We start from the raw sequence: 14,429 nt of genomic DNA, 5'->3' as shown, positions 1-14,429 counted from the left end.
AGACAGTTCAAGACCTTATCAGGGATTTAACAAAACAGATAAAGCATCCTCAAGGCTGCAATTACTGCTCTTACTTTTTTTTTTAAAGTGCATTGTAATTAACACTAATAAGTCCTCATTAACTTTCCAGAATTCAGCAACTAGAACAGTGATGTAATATGTGTGTTTATAGCCTGAACGTATTTGTTTTACAGTTTTCATGCGGGTGGCCGACATCTGGATATACATTTCAGTTTTTCTCCTGAAGGAGATGTGGCTGCTTTAATTGCACTTTCTCATTAGTGTTTCTTGAAGCTTTCTTCTATTAAACTGCAACGTGTTTCCTTTTAAGACTCAGTTGAACGGGGCCCACACATCTGGCCCTGTCCTGGTCTGTCTCGGCCTGTCCTCTGTCGGTAGGGGATCCTCATCACGCTGACAGGCGGAGGAAACATTGTGTACACTGTGTTCTCTCAGGCTTCAGCCCTCCTCTCTGTTTGCATGTGATCCACACTACACCTCTGTGGGACTGCACAGACCTCTTGCCCCTGCACTTTTTCAGACTCCAAAGTTTAATGGTTTTAATACGTGATGTTATTTAGAAGGGAGAGTTATGGGAGGTGCTGAATATACATGAGATCCCTGTTGCACCACTTCACAGCTGCACTTTGAGTTATATCAGCTTCCCCTTTGAAAGAAAGTAAAAGTGGCCTGTGAATGGTTTTAATACAACTGTAAGGCTTGGTTAAATTTATGTGCATATTTACATATGAACACAGCATAGCTTAATGGCCGACTGCAGATGCTGAGTCTGTAGCAATCAATCCAAGTTTTCAATAGTGCTGCCTCGAGTTAAAACACAAACGGGGTAAGATCCCTGGAGTGAACCTTAAAGAGTTGGAGGGTACATTCAATACCAAGGAGAAGTGGTCTGTATCCTGTTTCTATTCATAATCCTACTCATTCTTTGAACATTTGAGCATCTACAGGCGCACATAAGTAGCCTGTATGTGCACCCATAGATACTTTACCATGTGCTGTGTATAAATGGTACGGTTTCCATTTTGATTAAAGGAAGATAACATATAAATCTTACATGGTCTCACCAGCTCAGTATCTGCAGATATTTCAGCCTTGTTTTATGAATGTAATTGATATATATATATATGTGTGTGTGTGTGTGTGTGTGTGTGTGTGTGTGTCTGTAACCCCAGCAGATCAATGGCAGGTTATTCTATCATCACCATTTAGCCTTACAGCACAGTCAGAACGTGCTGTGTGGAAAGAGGAAAGCTGATTGAATTATTATCTGAGTCATCCCTGTGGTCTTGTTGGAGAAAAATAATGTGATTTATTTGGCTTGAAGGGATCGGTGGAAGGCAGGCTGATGAAACTTCCTCAGGCTAATCTGAGTAACGTGGTAGAAATACAGCCTTGGTCACTTCTATCTATGACTTGGAGGCCATAGACACTGTTAGCTAAAAAAAAAAAAGAAAAAAAAATGCTAGGATTTTGCAAGTGATTGCACAAGAAAGTCCATTGTGATGATTTATCAAACAATAGCTATTGTAATCACAATCACAATATATCAGTAAAACAAAAAAGCTCTGCTGATATATTTAAGCTGTTGCACTTTCCTTCAGCAATGACCGCTGATGACTTGTCTCAAATTATCCCTGGGAACTTAGTCATTGCTCCATCGTCATCTCGCAGGTGACAGAGGATTAGCTTTAATGCTCAGCGGAGAAGCCTGCTGGAGACTGTGGGAACGATTCAGTGTTTGGATGACACTGACAGCGAGAGTTAGCAGGGTGCCTGTCATCCAGTTAAATCCAGACCGTGCTGACGAGGCCAGACGTGCATGAGCACGCACGTATGCAAGCGTGTGGCCAACCACACGCATCAACATACACACAGGCAAACAAAAACACACGCAAACACACACCAGGGGATGGCTCATCGAGGACCTAGCTCCCTCCAGTGTTGTCCCAGATGATGGTGACTTGGGTCACACAGCTGCAAGCTCAGCCAGATACATGACTGGAAAAAGAAGAGGAAAGTGGGGAGATGGGAAGAGGGAGATGGCAGGGAGAAAATTAGAGTGTGGGATGCTTTAACGAAAATGAAAAGTGGAATGAAGATATTTTATGTGCACCTAAGAAAGGAGAGGACAAGAATTTAATCATCCTGTTTTCTCTCACATAAGCTGTGCCAGCTGATTTTACTATATTTTTCAAGGTTAAACAAATCAGTGGAATTATTTAATATTTGACATGAAGATGCTGTTGCTCCTTGTCATCCCTCACTCTGCTGTTTTTCACTGAAAGATATTCTCAAAGTCACTTTTTCATACGTTTTTGATTTCCTCTGACATTTGCCCTTTTGAAAAACTTTAGCAATGTAGCAGCAATTAAGTGGGCATGCCTAAAGATTCGCAGCCATCATTTAGCAGATCCAACAGATGCTGCCTATCTTCTCGGTGGTAGCATTTTTGCTTATGATAAACATACAGTTTCAAAACAATTTTTATAATGACTTCTTGATGTTAAAATTCCACATGTAGCACATTTTGGTCCAACAGATGACGCAGTTTGCAACAAAAATAAAAACTACTAATTTAGAGCAGTGTGGTGGAGGCATTGCTTTACCTTGGAACGATTTCAGTGTCTCAGTGTCACAGCAGTCTTGTGATGGTTTTCAGTGCAGCGTGTACCCATTAGTTCAATGTCTGCATTCCATGGCTAAACTCACATTAGACATAGATACACACAACCACACCATCTCAGACAGCTGAGGTATACAGTACACTTAAGTAACATAGGCAGATGAATATAGACAGATGGCAGTGAACTCTGTGACCGTTTGCTCCGGGATATGATCCACTCAGCAGCGTAGATACCATGCAAGGTGGCAGTGTGTTTTGGATCTACTCTTTGAGTATTCATGCTTTGTATTAAGTAAGGGCAGCACCTTGTATTAGTAAAATTAGCTTCATCTTATGTTTTTATTTCAGAAATATACTCTCATAGATGTTGTAGATTAGAAACTAAAATTGATTTTTAGTGGTGTATGCTTAAGAGCAGAAACCAGAACAGAAAATAATGAACAGCCCAACAACTCCCTCATAAAAGTTTGTGGTAAACTAGGTGACCCGTGATAAGTCAAAGGGCTTTGGCATAGCTAATATCAAAGTTCACTGCTATTTAACGCTGCATGGCCAATTGAGTCCACAACCTTTGACCTTTTGCAGAGCATCCACAGAGCTATTAGTGAGATCACTTAACTGCATCCAAACCCTGAGAGTTTAATCCCTTATCTTTTAGAGCAGACAGTTGTATATGTGTGTGTACACATGTTTGTACTAAAACACAGATGGGAATCCTGTGGGCTATGGACTAGAACATGCTGTTATTTTTGGGGGGGTTGAATTTGGCCTGACAAGAGTTCACCATACTGCGATACTCCCTCTACACACTCCTCTGGGACGCTGCTCTATTTGAGTATTTTCACAGTAAATTAAGCCAGAACATTCTCCACGTTAGAACATAAGGTAAATCTTTACATTATGGCCGGAAGCTGTCTGACTTCTGCTGAATCACAGGCTTGTGCCAGATGCTGCGAAGTCCTCAAGCTTGTTAACTGCAATATACGTCACAGCACCGTTTGCTTCAATACTGCTCATCCTGTTTTAAACTGCTATTAGTTCCAGTGAAGGCTATTGTAAATGAACTGTATATTGTTTTATATTAACTCAAATTAAGTACAGTCATTCCTGGTTATCAAAGCATTAAAGTGGCTGTTGTGTTGTCTTAAGAAACAAAATCAAGGCAAGTGTGTGAGGGTGGCCGAGAAACCCGGTATCCAGCAATGAGTTGTGGCAGTCTGGAGCAATTCCTTTTTATTTGACAAAAACAACCTTGCTTCTCAAGAAAAATCAAAATAACACAGAACAAAAGAATTTCACTCTAAACTGCCCTTCTGGCTGTGCCGCTGGAGTTTGGGCCCAAAGCAGGAGCTGCAATCTGGAGCTACGATCTGCAGCTGTGTCTCTTTCCTCTCTAGCCCGCGACTACCCCAGCCTCCTCACTTTTATACTGGTGGACTGCACCTTGTCAAGAAATCAATATCAATTATCTCTTCCAGCACACTTACAATAATAACAATATAAAATAACATGTTATCAAAGAGAAGTCCACTTAAACTTACTTTATAAACACATATTTCTTTTTAAACAAGATACTTATACTGGTTATTTCACCACAAAAGACAAAACACCCCTCCCAGTCTATCACACTTGGTTTCTTCCCCTGTGAACCCCCTATTTAACCAAATGGACCACTCCAGCCCAACAAAGGACACAGGTGAACACAATTTAAATTAAATTTCAATAAATCAAAAACACAATCACAGTGTGTCTTCTCTCCTTCAACCCCCCCCCCCCCCCCCATGCTATTATGTAACGGTGAGGGTTTTTTTTTTTCTCTTTAACCCTCATTCGTTGGTTCCTGTTCTTCAGAGATTCAGGGAAATAAATTGGTGTTACTAAAAATCACATGATAACATGATGAATCACCGTGTCAATCAGTCTTACTGCTCTTCTGTACGTGTCTACCCATATTTGTACAGACAGTATTGGTCATGTGTGCGAGAAGATCTTTGTCAGGAGACATGTAATTATATGGCACCACCTGTGTGGCAGAAAAACAAAAACAAGTTGCTCTCTATGGTGTGAAATAGACCATAAGGAAAGGTTGATATACAGCATCTATGATGTTACCCAGTGGTTTCATCAGAGAGAAGGTTTCAGCTCACTTCTATTTTATCCCTTGCTGGATTCAAAAAATTGTGAAAATACATGCATACAATGGATAACTAAAGCTAAGCAGTACTTTAATAAGAATAAATGGCTTGATGTCTTTTAGTGTTTTTGGCAATGTGACACCACATGAAATTGTAGACAGTGAAAAAGAAAAAACATCTGTGTTTGACTGACTAAGCTGAACACAAAAGGATTAAATGTTCTTGATTTTAAATGAATTGCTCCTGACCTGATGGGTATAAACATGCCCATTACAAGTCCTCTATTCCCTCTGCTGATTCTGTGCAAGAACATTTGGAGGCGGCTGAACTGTTGTCCCATGCAAACAACCCTGATTGTGATCAGTGATTGTTAGAAACTGAACTGAGTGAACCTGAAATTCCAGAGCTAAATACATGAGCATGCAAATGACGTTTTGTTGACTTTTTTTGTTGAGAAGCAGTGTTGTAAGAACTCACCTGACCAAATTACAACTGTTAAATTGTACATCGCTATTGATTGCATTTTCTAAAGTGTACAATGGACTAATATTTCAGACAGATACTTGCGTGCATTTCATTATACTTTTGTCTTCTGAATTTATACCATAATGAAAAAAATGATTACAACATTAAGTCCTATCTAGCGATAAACACCCATATGCAAATGTTACAAACCAAAGGCAACATGTAGAAACTGGTTTTTACGTGACTGCCAAGTAATACCACATTTGTGCATGAGAATCTGTATCAAATATCAGAATCTTCCACTTGCCAACCAAATGGATTTAAGTGGAGACAGAACTGTGAGACATTCACACAGAACTGTCAATCTAAAACACAGCATGTAATTATTCGTTTCAAGAGAGGCTTTCTGTTGCTGTTACACCTTTACCAGCAACAACAGCACTCCCATCATTAGTACATTAATTACACCTATTATGACAAAGGAGACTTACTGAAACTGATAAACCCACTTAATCAGAATTTAAAAGTGTTAAGAGGATTGTGAATGCCACATGCTTAATCTGAAATGTTTCGTAAGATACCACAAAACTAATTTACCTGCTTGACCTTACATACGAATGATGAGTAGCTGTGTGACAGTTTCTCTGGTGCTGGATAAGATTTTATTACACATATTACCACTGATTAAATAAGGTGTACAGATGAGCATGATGACTGGTCCCTTCAGGTTAAGTGAGAGAAAGATGTTTTTTCTTTGTCTGCCTGAAACAGACACTCCAGCAGCAGAGAGATGAAACATTTGGCGCCATTGCAGAAAACTGTCATTTTCACTGTGACTCTGGGGCCATTGTGTTCCACTGAATTGGAGACACATCATACAAGTGCCAGTCTGAGCATGGCACTCACAGTTATGGCTGCGTATCCAGAGGTATCGCTAGTGCTCAATTGTCCCTTTGTGCTGTGAGAACACAGTTGTTGAGAACAAACAACAGCAGACCAGTGAGCAAACAGTCAAAGGGCTCCTGCCTCTCGAACAGCCCTTTCATTTGGAAGCCAAGATGGGACAATCTCAAACGCGTCCCACTGAAGTCTTCTCTGCTGGGGCTAAGCCGCCTTCTCCCAGGACAGTATGTGCCCTGCGCCTGGCCGAACCGTCCCAGAGGTTCTGCTGTCATTACCAGCACTTCAGCTATCCCGAGAGAGCTATGAGCTACTCGCCCCCTTACTCACCGAGTCTGTTCAAGAGGCCAGATCGGCGGTAAGTGGGGAGCAGGAAGAGGGTAGTCAGACAGTTTATCTTGCGCGTTAGTGGATGTTTGGCATGACAGTGACACGTGACAGTGACTTATGTGCACATTAAAGATAATTCAGGAAAAGACGGATGATAACGGCTGTGTGTCAGTGTCTGAATGATGTAGGACTGTGGGTGCAGTATTTGTCATGAAATGGCTTGTACTACGATTCCATTCAAATGGAGTATTTGCTCTGAAGCAGTGAACTGTTATAGTTTTCATAACGTTCAATTTTGCCAAATAGAGAGCAAAACAGAACAAAAGGTGAAGCTGCAACTTATCCGATATTTTAGTGTTTGTTTGTATGTTTTTATGCCATAGTAACACATCTCACACATGATGTGATAATGACTGACCATTGGTTGTCCTAATGTATGTAGAGTGCTCAGTATTCATTTCCTGTAACCAGTCCTGTTGCCCTGACAGCGTCCTCTGAGACACCCTATGGCTGCAGCCTATGGCAGGTCTGTCTTTTAGGGCCACGCTCTTATACACACCATGCATTCCTAACCCTGAGATGCAGATGGGAAGCACACAAAAAAAGATGAGAAAAAGCACAATTTTTACCAAGAAGTGATCTCAAACCAGCATAATTGTTTTTCTTTTCCACTGTGTCTTATTGGTCTGTGTTGTTTACATCTTAAATTTGGTGCGTCAAAACCCCAGAAGGCTGCTCATAACAAAAGCTGGGAGGCTGGCGGCATGTCTCAGCCTTATTCTTCTTCAGCCTTTGGTGCAGATGAATCACGGTATTATATAATGCGGTTGGCTCTTACGCAGGGGACATCTGATGGAAACCGTGGCCCATCGCCTAGCTTTAGAGTGACTCACTGGATTTGGCACACGCCAAACATGGTCATGCAGTAAGTGTTCCACAGAAATGTGGTGGACTTCATTTCTTGAAACAGTAGATTAGGTCAATATCTGCGGCATTTAAATATTTACAAACATGCAGACACAATTTAAACTAAAATGTAGTGCGTAAATGTCTTTCACTTGTTAGGATTTGTGTTGAAGCCGTTGATAAACTCTGAATACAGCAGGCAAAGCAGGAAGGTTATGAGCATCCTAGTTTACACTGCCATCATCTTACTGCCTGCGGCTCATGAGGTGTATTTTACTTGAACAGTGCAGAAAGGCCCCCCACCGTCTGCAGTTTCTATGTGTGCACCTCAGCTGAGCCGCAGGTAATCGCTGTGACTACCCCCCTCCTAAATGGGACTATCACAGCGGGGCAAGGTAACTCAGCCCCTCATCACCAGAACAGGGCCTGATATTAAACCTGGCAGCTGTACTGTCACAGCACGAAATCTGAGACGACAAGCACTATGGGCCCTAATACCCAGTCAATGTGCTTTCTGCTTAGCCTTGTTAGGCCTACCAAAAGTCAGCCTTTCGGCTCTAATTGTTTTGTTACGCAACAGAACTCCTTTTTCTCCTGAAAGATGTGACAGACCTTGTCCGTGCACCAAGGAATTTAGTTTGCTACTCAGAGATCAGAAAGGGCCTTGGGTCATTTGTTCTCATTTTAAATGCACGTCTACTTAAACTATGTGGTGACATCTTACAGAAAATTTGTATGGAATACAAATTTCCCTCTATGTTAGAGTTAAAAATGTTTGAACTTTTTATTCATACCACTCAGCAGGGAAGTACCATAAAATAAGTTTTTTTTTCGACTACTTTTTTTTCGACTGATAATGTTCTGTAGGGCACTGGTGTTTTCGAAGAAAAATTATTTTGCAACAGAGGTTCTCTAATAGAAATTTAAGTGGTTTATTATCAGTATTATCAGTATTGGATCAGATAATTGTAACAACAAATGGGAACATAATGTGACAGCCGAGAGGCGCTGGGCAATTACATTCAAGCTATTAAAACCTGCACCGATGCTTCAGTGTAAACAAGGTCTCTTGCTCAATAACAGCCGCTGTCAGTACTCAGTAGAAAATGCTGTGGAAAAAAAAACAGATGACAGCGGGTATGTTTTTCCTCTTTGTCTTCTCTGGTCGACTTCTGCTACAGATTGTTTATTACACTTTGCATGAGGCTCAGCGCACTTGCATTGTGGCACAGGTGGTAACATGTAAATTCAAAAGACCATCTGAAGTGCAAGAGGTCAACAGAGAACAGTTCTGAAACCTCAGTTTTGGAGCCAGACTGGTTCCTGAATGAACGTTCAGTGAAAGGATATTGATACTAAATATAGCTGTGGTGCTGTATAGACAACAAATACATATCTATGTTACCTTAAACTATCCTTAGTCACACTGTTGTTTACTCCACACATTAGAGTGAACTGCAGTGCCATAACTCAAAGAAAAAAAAAGAATGGCAATGAACAATATTGTATAAATAAATACCCTTGAGTGTCCTTTGAGAATTTTCCATATGTTTTCTAAGCAGGGAAAAATACCTGAAATTGCCGGAACTGTGAAATTACACAGCCAGGAAAAGGTTTATGGAAAATTCCTCGGTAAACAGTGTCCAGGAACAGAACTGAATATTGTCCATTGCAGGCTGGTGTATTATACTGTTTCACCACTAGAGGCCGATAGAGTTCAGATAGACAGTGAGAGGAAATTTACCGGGAGAGCAGATGGAAAAGTACCTATGCAGCCTATGCATATGTGCGGATGGTGCAGGACGTTCCGTTATAGCTTGTACTGTAACAAACAACAATATAACAATGGGAACGAAATGTGATTGTTGTCATTAACAGTGTGCGAAATATGGGACAGCGTGCAAACTGATTTTAGGTTACAAAAGTTTTCATCTGGAAAAATCAAAACTCAATAAATAATAAAAACGTTTAAAACATCATACTCTATAATGGTTTGTCAGGCTAAATAAATTCAGTGATTCATGTGAAAATCAGATGAGACAAAACCTCGTGCTTGTAAGCGACATTTTTGGATGACCAAATTTTATTTATTAGCAACACGAGTGACTTATTTGTGTAGACCTCGTGCGGCCTGTAGGTTGTTATGATACTGTTTGTTACAATGACTACGAAAGACGATTTTTCTGTGGGGTCTGTGGGTTTACTGCTGCAACAGCAGCAGGGGACGAGAAGTTCACAAGCAGGGCGCATGTAATGCTGCATTCAAGTGCTCCTCTTAGGCTCGGTATTTTGAGTAGCTGTTTTGTTTACTAACAATAAGCTAAAATGTAACCTAAAATGAATTGATGTAATGACATTTGTGTTTCAGCTGGTTGTGAGGTGTACTTTGCACAGTATTGGAGAATAAAGATGACAAATTAATTGTTTTGGTTGACTGATGACACAGAGTTGTTTTCAGTTTGTTTGGTTGCTGAGAGTATCCCTCATATTGTAATAATCATAGAATAACAACCAAAAATCAGAATTAAAAAAAAATGTATATCATCAAACACGCATGGATTACTTTCAGAGCCCATCCAACACCTACACCACTTTTGTATTTATAATCTGTTTGTTTAGAGGTGGGCATTCTCATGCAATTCATGTTTATTATAATATCATAACTGACAAAAGTTTGATTTAAAATGAAAGTAAAATAAAAATGTAATGATCAAGTAACTATTATTCTTTATGCAAAAGAGATCAGCTTTTATGAAAATAATGCATTAATGCATCTACTTTGTACACTTGAGTGACTCATATTTGATTCTGTACATTAGCATCAAGCCAGAGGGAGAAAAAAAAACATCCCCCAGAGTAACAGATAAAAGTTTCCCAAAACAGCAAGTGGGCATCGTAAATACTAATATTAGTACGTGACCAAACGTACCTTGTTTTTCCCCCCCTGGGCTGACTATGTTAAGTTGATGTGGGGGTGTACTTTGCACACTCCTCCAAGGGTCCAGTTGCTAACTACAGGTTTTTCCTATGGCACGGGAAGGCACCATAAAACCCGACCCGCCAAGTCGTTTGACTAATATATGCGCGCGTCAGCTGACGTCAGCAAGCCAGACATACAAATACAGGCCGGTGGCAGAAATAGCATCAGACAGTCGCTTGTAAAAACCGGCGAAGCTTTACACACCGACACAGCACTGAGCTCAGCCGACGGCAGCGAGTTAGTGCATCGCTACTAAAGACGAAAACAAATCCGGATATATACAGTTAGGTGACCAACCAGTCGCAAACGTGGCGAGAAGTATAATCCAAACGAGTCTGGTACTCAACATGAGCACGGAGATGTTCGCTAAAACACCAATGGAGGTGGCCGTCTACCAGTTGCATAACTTCTCCATCTCCTTCTTCTCCTCGCTACTCGGAGGAGACGTTGTATCGGTCAAACTTGACAACAGGTAATTATGCGATACAGTCACCGCATGCCTGAATGCTGTAGGTTATTACAAATCTGTTTGATTTGTTAAGAAATCGGATCAGTCCAATCGGGCCTATTGTCGTTCTACTGCAGGCCTTCAGACACTGTAGTTTCATAATAGCGGTTCGAAATAAATGCGTGCAATGCGTGTGCAATGTCTGGCATTGTTTGCAATTACCAGATGCCCCGATATGCTTTCTGCCCATCTGTGCGTCTTTGTGTTGCTGTTTACTTGGACTTTGGACAGATATTTGCGCAGCTCAGTATAGGCTATCACTTGGCCAGCACTTGCATGCACGCAAGGCTCTTTGAACTGTCACCTAAATAAAAGCCTAATCTAACCTTCGACATGCAGTTTATACTTTATAGAAAGTAAGCGGGGAAAACAGTTTCCCTTTCAGTTTTTCAAGCTTTCTGTTTCACTGTGGTATACAGGTGAATTCGGGAAGCACCAACATGTTCATTTTGATAATAGTGTGGAAATGAGTTGGCATAAGTTGTGGCAATGAACTGTTCATTTATGGCTTCCTTTTCTTGTCTTCTGCAGTGCCTCTGGTGCTAGCGTTGTGGCCATCGACAACAAGATTGAACAGGCAATGGTAAGCTGAGATGACACGCACAAACACTAGACAAACACATGAATATAGGTTACGCTGTACAGTACATATCTTTTGAGACAAAGTGTTCTCAAATCCCCACCGACTACAACTACACAATGCACAGTGTTTAACAATGAGCTGATGATGCTTGTATTCAAATAGATTTATAATATGTTATTATCTAGAATGAATGCTTGTAATGAACACTGAGGATCTACTAGCAACTACTAGTCTCTTTGACCACTAGATTTTGTCCTGACAGGAAGTGGTTGGTGCATCCGCATCTATAGAACAGTTATAACCAGCTGACCTCCCCAAAACACAATTTCCCCAATGCACTCTGCACAAAACCAGCTTTCCATGAATGCACTGGGAAGTCCCTGTTATGTGAAGGCAGAGCACAGGCTACTGTGTGCTTTATCCACGTGACAAAGTAGAAAACAACTGCAAGAGTTGGCGGCAGGAAGTCCAAAAAAACAGAGACTGATAAAATTTTGCAGTTCCAAATTATCGAGAACGCCCTTGTGTCAACTCACAAGAGATCCATGCAAGTAAAGAGACAAAATAGTAGATATGCTCTAGATATCCTAGATAAAGCTTTGTTTCAGCACATGTATCAGATGTGAAATCAAGCAGATAATCCTTATGAGCCTTAAGCTTGCTCTGTTTTTATATCTAAACTGATCCATCGCTTCTTCTTTGTTATGACAGGATCTTGTCAAGAACCACCTGATGTATGCCGTGCGTGAGGAGGTGGAGATCCTCAAAGAGCAGATTAAAGAGCTGGCAGAGAAGAACAACCAGCTCGAGAGGGAGAACTACCTGCTGAAGAACTTGGCCAGTCCAGAACAGCTGGAGAAGTTCCAGTCTCGCATCCCTACAGATGTGCTCTTACCCCTGGATAATCAGAGTGTCCAGGTGACCCAGGACCAGCAGCAACAGCAGCAGCAGCAACAGCAGACCTGCAACCACAGTTCTGGCTCTGCTGTATAAGTGGCTCTGCCTTGGGGCGGGCAGAGCCACTGTCTCCTTACAGTAATGGACCTCCATTTGAATGAAAGTATTACAGAATCGCCACTGAGAACCCTTCGAAACAGTGAAGGTGAAGCATCAGGGCTGAAAATGATCGATGGGACACAAAAGAACTGCTGACACTGATAAGCACAAAACAGAACTTAAGATGCTCTGACTGGTGCGGTGTCCGGCCCGTCCTCTGATACCGTCCAACTCTTTGTCGTAGTCTCTCTTTGTAGACAAAAGCGCTAAAATAGAGAGAGGGCTGACTAGTCACTGACGAGCGCTTGCTTTCAGACAGAGGGGGGGGGGCTTTCCCTGCCTAACTGAACCCTTCCAACAAACACCCTTTGCTCTGGAGAGGGAAGGGGTGAGGAGGTGTTGATCGGGCTGGCCCTGCAGGTGCAAACTTGGAAAGTGTGAGGGGAGTTTGCCACCTGATCACCCAGAGGAGACCCATCTGAGACGGTCCTCCAAGTCTCGACGAGAAGAGCCCCATCATGCAGATTTGTCCGGTCTCAAAATACAAGTTTCAAGGACTCCCAGCCACACATTTCAGCCACATGACAAGGACTTTTCCTGTACCTACGATGTATTACTCACGTGTTCATGTACATTTGTTCATGCCTAACAAGAATAATCAACAGGATAAGCTAAGGCAAGAGAGGTGGAGGTTAATGCAGTATAGCCTAATAGAGCTGGTGGACTGCTGCAGTAGACTGATCAGTATACTGTAATGAGTCAGATAATGTAATCTTGTATTGTCTGCAGTTGGGGCTTGCTGCTTATGGGGGAAATTAATCCTGCTATATCTTCTGTTTTTGTTTGTGATTCTGAACAAAAATCAGTTGTTGTAAAATAGGAGCATTGTTCAGTGGTCTTAAAAGTTTTTTTTTTTTTTTTGGTATACTAGGGCGATAGGCATATCTGCCCACCTTGTTTGCCTAGCTCTTCACAGTAAAGGATAACTACAGTGTACATAAAGTTGAAACGTCCAGAGGCAAACGGTGAGCAAGCAGACCCCTGCATTTCTCGCTGCAGATGCACTCCTGATTTTAGCAGCGTCGTCCAGTATGTGGTCCATTCAAAGCTCAGATGCCAACTTGAAAACGATGGCATGACAACAGTGCCTGTCCGTTGTAAGAGTGGAACACTTTTCCACGTTGAACTCTGTTGTTGTTGTTGTTTTCTAGCTACCAAAGACTTGTTTGCCTTTTTTTTTCCAACAACAACAGAAGCTGAGCAAACCAGGACCATGTGTAAAACTTCACAGGGAGAAGTCTTGTTTGTAGCTAGTGCTAAAGTTTCTATATGTTTTGTAAAGATAACGGTATTGTTGCTGTACAGTATCCTTGAAATGGTTGTTCACTATGGTGTTTGGATACGACTGCACATTTGCAATAAACCTTATGTTTACATAATACAATAGGCTGACATGCTTTTTTTTGTTCATTCTATGCACAACTCAGATATACATAAAAAAACACTACACTATGGACATCCATCAGAGACAAACTACTGCAAGAACTGAAAAACTGAACTAAACAATAAACCTACAGTTTATTCTAGAATGAGAATGTAGTTACATTTACTTTTATGGACACTTAGAAGCATTTGAGTTCATTCAAAACAACCATATGTAATGTGTCACTATTACAAACTGTTGCAGCTTAATTTTCCCAGTGCCTAATACTCTAATACACTGGAGTTAAAAGAGAATACCACAGACATCAGAGCAGGCCAAAGTTACCATTTACTTTCTTTTTCTACTATTTTTTTTCACTGCCAACTCAGAACAGACAGATGAGACATCTGTGACAACACCCAGGAAGATGAAATAAGAGAATTACTGTGAAAATTCTCTCATATGAATTTCAGAGAAAACAACATAGTGTCTGTTGAAGAAAGTAACCGTGCATTCTTAGAAGCTGGAACAACTCCACCACTACATCTTTGAATGTATG

The 14,429-nt window shown here is 41.1% G+C and overlaps 1 protein-coding gene across 2 annotated transcripts in view; it reads left to right on the top strand.

Annotated features, from left to right (window-relative positions):
* The window catches only part of tsc22d3 (TSC22 domain family, member 3), a 34,864-nt gene extending 20,978 nt beyond the window's left edge, over nt 1–13,886 (top strand). The window contains exons 1-3 of one of the 2 annotated variants that reach the window (XM_041047963.1): nt 10,517–10,832; nt 11,400–11,451; nt 12,163–13,886. In XM_041047963.1, coding sequence (XP_040903897.1) covers nt 10,708–10,832; nt 11,400–11,451; nt 12,163–12,444 — 459 coding nt within the window. In that variant the 5' untranslated portion in view covers nt 10,517–10,707 and the 3' untranslated portion in view covers nt 12,445–13,886. Of the gene's footprint in view, nt 1–10,516; nt 10,833–11,399; nt 11,452–12,162 lie in introns of those variants that run through there. The other variant, XM_041047962.1, reaches the window with a different exon arrangement.
* Nucleotides 13,887–14,429: the final 543 nt, after the last annotated feature.

This window comes from Toxotes jaculatrix, chromosome 10, assembly GCF_017976425.1.
Source record: "Toxotes jaculatrix isolate fToxJac2 chromosome 10, fToxJac2.pri, whole genome shotgun sequence".
NCBI classification, from domain to species: domain Eukaryota; kingdom Metazoa; phylum Chordata; class Actinopteri; family Toxotidae; genus Toxotes; species Toxotes jaculatrix.
The sequence above is the reverse complement of the archived record's forward strand: the minus strand, read 5'-3'. Positions and strand labels throughout refer to the sequence as shown.